This window comes from Hippichthys cyanospilos, chromosome 6 (assembly GCF_059441005.1).
Source record: "Hippichthys cyanospilos isolate Australia breed blue-spotted pipefish chromosome 6, RoL_Hcya_1.0, whole genome shotgun sequence".
Taxonomy (NCBI): Eukaryota; Metazoa; Chordata; class Actinopteri; order Syngnathiformes; family Syngnathidae; genus Hippichthys; species Hippichthys cyanospilos.
In genome coordinates this window covers 4,410,605-4,422,500 of record NC_142374.1, presented here as the reverse complement: position 1 = coordinate 4,422,500, position 11,896 = coordinate 4,410,605, and the positions used below count along the sequence as shown (strand labels likewise).

The 11,896-nt window shown below is 39.2% G+C and overlaps 1 protein-coding gene across 3 annotated transcripts in view; it reads left to right on the top strand.

Annotated features, from left to right (window-relative positions):
* Window positions 1-11,896, top strand: part of kiaa1549la (KIAA1549-like a) — a 98,845-nt gene that overhangs the window by 69,029 nt on the left and 17,920 nt on the right. For all 3 annotated transcript variants that reach the window (XM_088416481.1, XM_088416480.1, XM_088416479.1), the window contains 2 exons: window positions 64-257; window positions 6,285-6,427. In XM_088416481.1, the coding sequence (XP_088272607.1) occupies window positions 64-257; window positions 6,285-6,427 (337 nt within the window). The remainder of the gene's footprint in view (window positions 1-63; window positions 258-6,284; window positions 6,428-11,896) is intronic.

Genomic DNA, 11,896 nt, shown 5'->3' with positions numbered 1-11,896 from the left:
AGTTGCTAATTTGAAATGGCCTTAATTGCGGTGTTTGACTCATGGTTTTCCTTTTTTTGTCAGCCTGTTCAGGGCTTTGACTACGCCAAAAAGCACATGGGCCGAACTAGTGATGAAACCATCTCTTTAAACAAGGACACTTTAGTTCTGGGATTGCCTGTACGAGATGCCCCGCTGTCAATGTCATTGGATAAAAAGGTGTACCAGGATGGCACTGCCAACAAGAGGCCACCATCTGCTGACATACACAAAGGAGGGTAAGATAACAACTGTTTTATGATACACATACTGTTCTCAACTTGATGTGCTGTGCTTGAACAGCTGCAATTCTCACCTCACAGCAGAAGGACAAAAGCCAGAACATTTTAGCGGAAGCAAACATTAGATTTTGTTAAGACTGGGTAAAGCCTCAGACAATATGCCAGATTGTCAGATTGTTAGCTTTTTGGAGGTTTTTTCTGTGACTGAGCGTGTCGGTGGATTGAATCTGTATTTCCGTGTTTAAGGCACCGTATAAAAATAGAATTCTTTAGCTCTGTAGTGTATTTCCTTTCTTGAGAATTACACTTTTTTCCGTAGCATTGGTACATTTCTCAGATTAGAATAGACAATTGAAAACTACTTGTGAAATATTTACATCAGTGTGCCCATTATTCAGAAAAAAGCCCTTTTCCCTGCTTTTGAACAAGTTGCAAATGCTTTGGCAAAACCATGCAAACGATTATGCAATCAATGTTGTCTGATGTGTTGATCAAAATGTCTGTTGAACTGCCTCATCAACCAAAAACATTTTGGCATTAGATGATTGCACAAATCTTTGCATGAGACCAACCAGTTTTCTGAAACAGCTCTTTACAAGAGAAGGAATGTGTTGTGATGTGGATTAGAATTCACGGATCGAAAGCCAGGAACAACAGGTGTACAAAGATTGCACCGAAAATCCGACAACGCTGCATCTGTGGCTGCATGTATAGTTTTTACCTTAGGAGTGTATGGTGCTCACTTTTCGCCTTTTGTCGTTTTCATATCTGTATCATGATGACACGGTCTGTCAATGAAAGATGGAGAAAACACAAACGTGAATGTGATGATTGTTCAAGCTCTTCCAATTGCCCTCATAACAGTAAGGTGTAATTTACAATTTCAAAGAATAGTCATGAAATCTTTAGCTTCAATTACAGTACCGTAATATATTGAAACCATGAGGAAGAAAGATAATCTTTTGCAAGGAAGAACGTAAGATTTACTCAAATTTGACATGATATTAGCCAGAAAATGACCTCACCGAAGTAATTGTCACAGTTTTCCAGTCAATCCTAAAGATGTGTCCATCAGTATTGACTCTGGAAAATGGTCAGAGTTGGTTCCTCAGAATTTGAGCAAGAAAATGAGCTACATTGAATGGGAGATGAATGGAAGGAAAGATGGCTGTCAATGAGACAGTGTCACGTCTCTACCCACTTCTGATGAGCATGGCTGTGGGCATATTGTTTTGGCAACTAATCATGTAAAAGATTTGAATGAAATTGCAATTGAAGGGAGGAACAAATACGTAAACAAGAAAAAAAAGTGAATGTGATTGTGAAAGTTTGCTGATATTTTCTCTTCAATTGATAGGTTATCTGTCCAAGCTATACCCCGCTCCTTGCCTAAAATCAGTTAGGTGGAGTTTCAACTCAACCATGATCCTCTGAGGGCAAGCAGTAGCAAAAATAGATAGATTAAAATTATGGGAAGAATACCATTGCCTGTGTACTGTGTCATGTATTGAATTTAATCTGGAGTACACTATGGGTAAATGCAGAAAATGCTAAGGGAATGATTTTTCGCCAAACTACTCTAAATCTTGTTCTAAAAAAAGACTCCAACACTTTCCCATCTTCACGATTACTCTTTTCTAAAGGAAGTCACAAATGAGATGCATTTTGCCTCCTTACACAAATGCAAATTCAAGAACACGCACACAAATCAGTCTCATATTTACACTCCACTAAACGAAAATGTGTTGGGGTGGGATTAGTCGTGCTTTGCCGCTTGAGGCCAATAAACACATGTATATTCATAACTCTGACTTTTGCCATGCCGGAGGCAGTGGAACAATGATGACCGTATAAAATGCTAGCATAATCAGCTTTAACACACCATGTAGGGAGGCATATTCCACCATCTATAAATGGAAGCAATTACAAATCTTCAAGCTAATGTTGCAATGGGAATAGTATAATCCTAGAATATCAAGATGATAGTTGAGGACTTCTTTATAAATGCCACAGACATGCTTGAAACGGCAATTCGCCTTTCACAATCAAACAATATTATTCACAGTCACTCAGTCTGCTTTTTTGTCTTAGCTATTTTGTTTAGCTACAGGGTGTGAGTGCTACTACCTTCAAAATTCACTCAATGCAGCTGTCTCGCAGTATAAACACAGAGGAGATTGGGAGCAGGTAGGCACCAGACCATGGTGGATTAGTTGATTCACAGAACAAGTTGGATTAGGAGCACCAGGTAATGGACATGACAGGAACATAAATTGTTTTTTTGGGTCAATGTAGCTGAGATGAGCACATATGCACATGCTTATTAGAAATGCTAAAATATAGTAAATGGTTATCACCATTACTCTACCTGTTCCTTCATCACTTGTTGATTTAATGTGACAATGGGACAACTGATGTGGGGATCTGTGGTAACAGGACCGCCCCTTGCTAAATGCAGACCATGCATTGTGCATCATCCATAGGGGGCCACATCTTTTGCGCGAGGGGACACATTTGTTTATACATAGAGTTACAATTGATGCACATATGTGATACTATGAGGCATGAGGTGCATAGAGTACCACATCTGCTCTAAAAAAAAAAAAGAGGGGGGGGGGGGGGGACAATTACAAGTTCATGTTTTCCTGAAATGTGGCTCTTAGATTGAAGTCACTGAAAGGGAACTTCCTTCTCCCATTTTGCCACCTAACCCACACCCTCAGCAGTATTGATGACTATTTATGAATATGTTGTTATCACCCTATGCATTCATTGGATGAAAAGGAACCAGTAAAATATTGTGGTTCTTATTGACTTTAGCAAATTCGATTCAAATGAGCATATCAGATGTATGTCCGATCAATTCACAGCAGAGGTCATACAATTATCGGTTGAAGGCAAATTCTTGTCAACTAATCAATGCAAAGGCCTACTCGTTTGAAACATTTGAACAAATTGCTTAATGATATTGGGATTTTATGTTGATTTTAAAAATTACTATTTTTTATTTACGAAGATAGTTAATGGAAATGGTTTCTCACAATAACATTCATCAATATGCAAGACCAGAGGCGGGCAACTTACGTTTTTTGCTGGTCCGACATTCATCAGAGCCCCGAGCCCCACCCCCTTTCCATCATCGTCAGAGGCCCAAGCCCCGCCCCCTTACATCATCGTCGCATCGTCATTTTTTTTCTAGTCAGGCGAATCAGGCGAAATTGTAATCGTCCATCCGTCAGTCTGACATTGTATTTTTGACCACCCTTCCACCAACACTAGAGGCTAAATTTGACACCTTTGCATTCATAATAGTTCTTTTTTCTGTTATTACACTTTACTCATCAACAAGTTTGTAGTTCATGGGTTATACTGCAGTTGAAACACTTGACAAATATATGTTTTATATCTTACATCTGTGGGAATTCAGAGAACGTGAGCAGCACTATTTCCGAGCATATTCAATGAATGACTTTAACATGCCTCACATGACTTTGATTGGGTCCACGTCAACTCTCTCTTTATACCTGCCTGTCTTACATTTTTTGAAGATGGTTTCATTTACATTTGTATAAATTGGTGTAAATTGTATTTGTCACATACACTGCAAGTAAGCCAAAGTGTTGCTGAGTTTAAATTTACTAGAAAAAAATAATTAGATCATTTAAAAACCATAAATCTTGCATTTCATGGCCAAGAGCAGAATGCAAATTGGGTGCAGGCCGTTGGTTGCTTGAAAGAGTGTAAAGGACTGTAGTGGAACGGGCCTGAACGGCATCCAAGAATTCTCTAGTTATGACTTTTCAGCAAGCAATTTCTTCATGTAAAACATTTTTAAAAAGCAAAATATCACACAACAAAATCTCTTAACACTTAATTCTAAACATCACTTTAAACTTTTGGTCGGAGAGATTGTATACAGTTTTGGTTTTTGAAACCGGGGGTGAAAAAGGGAATGACTACAAATAAATCTCTGGTAAGGTGTATAGTGTTATAGCTGTTATTACTGAGCAGTGAATAGACCAAAATCCCATTTATTCTCTCATGCGTCTCCATTATATGGTGGTGCTGCAAAGTGAAATGTCACATTGATTACATTTCGCGTTACAAAGCTGCACCAACAGACGAGATAATAACGCAAGTCTGTTGAATTCTATCCAAGTCATCAAAAAAGGGGCATAGCAGGCTGACGGATGTCTGACTAATATCTGACGCCATACCTAACCCAACAATTACAGCGACGGATGGAACATATACTTCCGACATTTTTGATTTGCCGTTTTTGGGGCATTCCCGTCATCCGTCAGTCCATTGGCAAAACGGGCGTCCGACGGTGATGGACAGTGCCCACCTTGGTGAAACACTTTTAGAGGAAATATCCGTTCACACTTTCAAATGATTATTTCTTCAATTTTGAGGAAATCATAGTGTCCCAACATTGGCAAGCTCTATTTTGGAACAGGCCTGCTGGCTATTCACACCATCCATAAACTACCAGGGACACCAGATTATAATGTGTTGATTGTTCTCTCTGCTACCGTAACTCTCCTTGTTTCAGTGTTTCAAACTATACAATGACCACGGAAACTTTGAATCCAAAAAATGCAGACACGTTTTTTTGCTGGTAAAAAGGCACACACATAAATCTTTACTTTAGATTTGTTGACGGATTTACTTTTAGGTTAGTGTCATTTTCATTCAATAAGGGCAAATTAATTTTATTTTATTCATGCTATTTACAGGTTTTCAAATGGCACATTTATGCCGCTGGTCATTTTGTACCTTCTGATATTTTGGGGATGGAGAGAGATGGTGTAAGGCAGGGCCTCCCTCAAAAATTCTGCTTCAGACCCTAAATTGTTCAGGAACAGCTCTGTGTGGAAAGTAGCGCATACAATATATTTTCCATTGCGTTTTGAAGTTACCACAATATTTTCTCTTTCTTACTGAAACAAACAACATTTGATTGCTTAAAATAATCACATCCTCCCTTAACTAAGATTGACACTAAAAAGCAAGGCATGCATTTTAGAGCTCAATTTCTATTCTTTCCAAAATTCTTCACTAAATTTTGGCTACATGGAGCATTCTTTTTTCCTTTGACCTTAAACGAAACTCCAGTTGTATCAACCGCTTTACAGGCCACGGTGTGTGTTTGTGTGTATTTGTCAATGTGTTAGCCTCCCTTGCGGCAGTAGTCTGATCTACAGAATATGTGCACGTCACACCACCTGTAGATGAGATGGACCTGTCACATGGTGTATCTATTGTGGCTTACATGGTTCAAGGCTGTGTCTGTGTGCGCGTGTGTGTGTGTGTGTGCGTGCATGTCTGCGTGTTTGTCTTTTGGGGCATGCACACGGTTCACAAGCTTGGTGTCTCTGAGGCATAAGAATAAAAACAAATACAAAAGCAAAAGGTCTATTTTTTACTTTACATAGTATTCTTCTCTATAATTTATGTACTGCCTGCAATGGGGTAGCAGTGAGATGGATGGATGGATAGACAGACAGATAGACAGAAAAAAATACATTATGGGGTAATATTAATGAGGACCATTAACATTATCAAAGAACCAACACCAGCTTTTCTGTAGTAATAAAAATGAGGCAGAAGAGGTCTGTATTACATTTGCATCTGTTTTTTGGGGCTTTTAAATTATTTTTTTTCTAGTGTTTCAGGAATTCTGTGAGAATTTTCTTCCAAAATTGTGCCATTTAAAAACAATACTGTTTAAAAGGGTAACTATAAGACAGTAAGAGAGCAACAATCTACCCATTTATTATTTGGTATTGCCTTAATAGTTTTTACGTTCTTGTATCTATTTGGGTTGCAAAAACGACACTTGAATATGAAAAACATGTTATTATTGTACCATCGAACGAATCAAATATTTTAAATGTGAAATGATCATCTTTTATTGAACAAGTTTCCATTCCTCTTTGCTCTGTGTACTTATACATGCTGAGACTAACCCCCCGTCCCCCTCGCCTTCCGCAACCCTCTCTGTTACCATGGCGACTACAGGCGGTTGCCAAGCGAGGATGGCTCAATGTCGAGTAACAGCTCCGGGAAGCTGAACGCCAGCAAGAGCTCCTCGGCCCGAAAGACAGCCACTGGCAGCAGCTGCAAGAACGGCAAGGAGGATCTACACAAGAGGAGCACCAATGGTGAGAGGGAGGGTCAAAGGTGAATGACGGGGCAGAAAAAAATATGAGTGAAATATGCGGAAGGCTGATGAGTAAATGAGGGAGAAAGATCGACAAGGGATGAAGCAAAAAGACCCAGATGGTGAGGAAGTCTTTATCTCCAGTATTTCTGCCCACAACAGTAGGTTGCTAATTAAAGTGTATAGTAATCACTGGGTACACAGGCCCATCTCATGCAACACATTTGTGACACTTCATTCAGTGACATCTTGCCCAAAGGATAATTCCTGTGAACTAATGAAGTGAATACGATCAAAAGACCATTATGCATACAGTGACTCAGTCTGCTGCCGCATCATCCCGCTTGTCGGTGATGACACACACTGACAGGAACATCAAAGGAAACATTATTACTTTAGCTACAGTAATACAAATCAATTGAGGGCACAAGGCAGCGTAAATTCTAGGTTGGTCCCAAGCCTCGGTAAATACGCAGGGTAGTCTGGCATTGTATGTCATTTTGGTCATTTCTGGTGCCCAAATTTAACTGGATGGATTCTTATTTGAGGACCAAATTAGCCAGAAATTTTGAGGTTAATTATTTAACTCTCCTCAACACCATTTTAACTTGTCATTTCAAAATGGCTTCTAAGTTACACTCAATCCCACATTTTGTTTATAAACCCATGGTTTTGATTATAAGAAATGTCCTGTTATACATTGAAGTCATAATGAAATGGCTGCACTCTTGAAAGAAAAACAATTTGGGCGCCACCACGTTTTTTTGGACCGGTCATCTCACCAATTTTCATCCATGCATTTATACATCTCATTCGTACAATTAACATTTTTCAACTTGGCCAAAACCCCTAACATACCATGTGTGTAATTTGTACTGTGTACATGTTTTAAAAATACTCTGCATTAGTTCTCTTCAAAGACAATGATTTTGAATTTTACACTTATTCCCCTCTATTATGGAAGTTTTTTTCTGACACATCAAAACTTATTATACCATCTATAATAATACCTCTGTCCGTCCCTCCGTCTGTCTAGAAAATATTAAAGGGCGGGACTTTGAATGTTGGAATTATTACAGGAACAGTGAGGAAGTTGGTTGACCTCATGATTAGAAGATAATATATGGTATGCCAGGCAGACCAGGTGGCGAAAAAGTAGTTAGTACAGTACTGTGTAGGGACAAGGTTTATATTGTTTCACCACGCTGTAGATCAGGGGTGTCAAACATACGGCCTGTGGGCCGCGTGGAGGTTTGATCCGGCCAGCAAGAAGTACGTCGTCCCAAGGCGCTGACCGGTCACATCTCACCTTGTGCTCGATAACAATTCAGTCCTCATCCGCAGGCTTCCTCGTACCGAACAACAAATGTTACAAAATGCAGGTAGTCTTACTTTTGCAAGCAACACGAAGACCAGCACTGCAACTACTAAAAAAGAAGAAAAATCGAAAAAAAAAGAAAAAACGTTTAACAAGCGCATCATCCCAAACTGCTGTCAGCCGGAACTCAGGTTAGTGCACGATAACTCTCTTCCGGGCGTCCCCCTAATCAACAAAAAAAAGTAACAATACGCAAAAAATATATATATTTATACAAACAATGCGAAAATGAGCACTGCAACTTACAAGCCAAAGGGACCAGTTGCCATGCTTAAGCCAAATAGCTTGCTCATCGTTCCACTGACATCAAAAATAAAATGTACTTTAGCATTAGCACTTAGCTTCGTCATACTGCTGCTCATTGCAGGTAAAATCACCCTAGAGGTTTCCAGTGGGCGAGGTTCTCCATCTGAGCCATGACCAAACCTTCACATTGTCTCTGTTCTATTTCAATCAGTCTTGTATTTTGTTTGAAATTTACTTTATTCACAACTCAGCTGTTAGCACATTGCCCCAAAGCATTTGATATGACGCCATGACTTCTTCTTCATGAGATGTTTTTTAAATGTATGTGGGTGACACTCAGTGCCCAGAATGAGACACTACAGCACCATGATGGTTGCAAAGGGGCTGAGCGTGGGCTAGATTGCATCGTAGAGCAGGAACCTTTTTTTTTTTTTTTTTGCAAGGGAGCCTACATTCAGCCTTAATACAGCTTGGGCATTATAGCTTATCTCGTAAACGGCAAAACTTGGCGAAAATGAAACAAATAAGATGAAGAGCCATGACTAAATAGTATTCAGGCCGTGAGTGCATGCAAGGCTAGCTAATGTTGGGTTTCGCCAGGGTTTTTGAAACATTGCAAACATCCTTGCAAATAGTGTTACTTTTCACAAACAGTAGGGAAGCATTCATTAGCATTTGTAAATCATTGTAAGGCATGTTGTCAATGATCTTTTTTACTCACCAGTAATATAGACTTGGCTGGTGGCTTGTTTTTTAGTTATTTGTTGTTTGTGACTTATCTTTTAAAATTTTGGCCAGGGCTTCTCAACCCTAATATATTGTTATCCTGCATGTTTTAGCTAGGGGCGCTCATTGGGTTGTTTACCCACATAACATCGCACTCCACAGAAAAAAACAAAAAACAAAAAAAAAAACAGTGTTTACACGGAATGATAGTCATGCTGGGATGTAAAGATGATCAAGTTCAAAAGATCTTTACAGGTTGGACAAATATAAAGCGTTGTGCAGCAGATTAGGCTGATTAAGGATTTAGTTGAAAGTGTGTTTGCTGGTGCCACTAGTTTGCTAGATAGATGTAAAGATTACTTTGAGGTAAATAAGAAAGACCGAAAAAGCGAAGAGGCGGTTGTGGTGGAGCAGGAAGTGACAATGATTTGTAAGGGAGGCATTAGAAGGATACGTTTTTTTAGGGTGTTGATGGAGAAGTACAGAGAAAATCACTGTCTTCGTAGAACTAGAAAAAAGTTTATGGACTAAAAATATGGTCTGCAATGGCAAAAAACAAACAAACAAACAAACAAAAAACATCACGTCTATTTTGGAAGCCCCATTATTATTTTTTTTTGCAAAAGTGAAGGTTAGGCTGGCAGATGTGGTGAAACTGGAATCTCCATGGGCCATGATGCATTGCAGATGACATTGTGATCTGCAGTGAAGGCGGGCAGCGTGTTACAGTCTTTACACATCCGTGCTGGCACAGGTTGTCGCCTTGGAGTGATGCCACTGGATGACACCGCTTCTAAGCGACGCATTAACCATAATTTCTAGTCCGTGCCTTAATGCTGAAATAAAAAATACTTTTTTAATCAACCCTCAAAGCTCATGTATTAAATTAACCGACAGAAATCAAAATCAATCTCAGTAAGCATAACGACTTGGTGTAACATTTAACATTTAACATTTGGTATTGTACTTAACAGGACTGGACAGTACACCAACAGATTACTGGGGAACTCCATTGCCTATCAATCAAAATTCTGATCTTTTTGCACAAACGTTACTCCGATTGACTTCATCTCTTTTCAAATCTTTCTTAGTCACTGTTACCCATTCTCTCTTTTGCTTCAGCTCTTTGCTGGTCACTGTGGATTATGTTGTTTATACACGCAAATGAATGAATACAGAAAAGAGTAGTGTTGCTCAGAGAGACTTGGAAGGTCAGAAGTAATGATAAAAAAAAAGCAAACAAACTAAAAAAAAAACTAGATACTGGTTGAGCCTGGACAGATACATCCATGTTTTTTTTTTTTTATTTTAATCTCTTAGTCTGTCCTAAGTATCACAAAAGTTAAACCTTAGATGGGAGTGTATTTTTATATTTGGCAACAAGCAAGCTTGGAATTATGCCCATGTTCAGTCATTATGTAGGTTAAGTTAAATACCCTTAACCGGGGTACCCAAATCCGGTGCTTAAGAGCGCCTCTACAGCCTGTTCTTCATGTTAATTTGAACCAACACGCCTGATTGAAATGATCACCTCACCCCATTTGCAGAGGCCTAATAAAATAACAGTGTTGATTATTTGAAGGTGGCTCCGTGGCACAGTGAATAGCACATCTGCCTCACAGTTCAAAGGAGCTGGTTCAAATCCGCCCGGCTCTGGCCTTCCTCTGTGGAGTTTGCATTTTCTCCCCGAACCCGCCTTGGTTCTCTCCGGGCACTCCAGCTTCCTCCCACATTCCAAAAACATGCTTGGCAGGTGAATTGGACCTAAAAAATGGTGTGATTGGGCACGCAAATGATTGTTGTTGGTCTATGGGTGTCCTGTGATTGGCTGGCAACCTGTTCAAGATGTCCCCCTCCTTCTGCCCCGGAGCCAGCTGAGATAGGCGTCTGCGACCCTATAGAATGGATGGATGGAAGATTATTTGAATCAGGTGTGTTGCATAGGGAAAAAGAAAACAGGCTGCATTGAAGACTGGACTTTGTCACCCATCTCCTTTGCAGATGTAGGTAAATAGTTCCCTTGTCTAGACAGAACAAATGTGCTCTTCCTGCTACATCAAAATATAAAAAAAAAAAAATGACCAGCTTGAGTCGGGAAAGAAAAAAAAGTTGATTTATAATTGGAGGTTGACACATTTAGCCATCTATAAGTGTCCTACAATTCTAAACTGTAAATGACAACTGTTACTCTACTGCAGGGTTTGAATGTGTTTGGTTTGTAAACTATAGTCCACTGGAAATACACAATATCTTCAAGTTGTGTAGGATGTTTTTCAACCTGATTCACAAAATCTATTGCTCCCATTCCTCCCATTCCTATCCTCAGCAGTTAGACTGAAGTAACTTAAGAGGATCCACAAAAACATGTAGTACTGCATTCGAGATGAGTTGTGGTTGTGTGGGTTTGAGGTTGAGTTAATGGCAGACTGTTTTAGTCCTACAATGAAGCCATCTGCCCTATGATGTCAGGCATTTAGTCATCAGAGATCGAGTATACCACAACGACATCCATCTGCTGTTGCCTACAATAACATTTGCATATTGTATACAGTATATGCTGAGAAGCTCATAACCTGAAAGGACTTTACAACGGGACAATACAATACAATGCAATACAATTGTCATATACAGTAGGGCGATTTGGAGTAGACTGACCATGGCTTGGCACCTCATCACATTGATTCATCTATTTCCCAGCAACTTATCCTCTTCAGGGTTGATTGCTTTAATTAATTGACTCGTCTGATTTTTTTTATTGATTTAATTTCTATCCATTCGAAAACTGTTTTTTCCCCCAAATGGACGGTGTAGAACACACTCTAACATTTTTTCTATGATTTACTAGTTTGGTCAACAACATGTCTAAAAATTCACCAAAGTAGTGATCATTGTTTAACATAACCATTTTTAAATGCCTTATTTTGATTCAACACATTTGATTTCATGGAATCAAGAAATCTGAATATTTACTGGCGAGAGGCTAAAATTAGGAGGAATTTGAGTATTTTATGTTTTAAAATATTGATCAAATAATTTGATTGTCGATTGAGTTGCTGATGCATCAAATAATCATTGCACTTCTAAATCAGTGAAGGAAACGGAAGCAATTTTCAACAATAC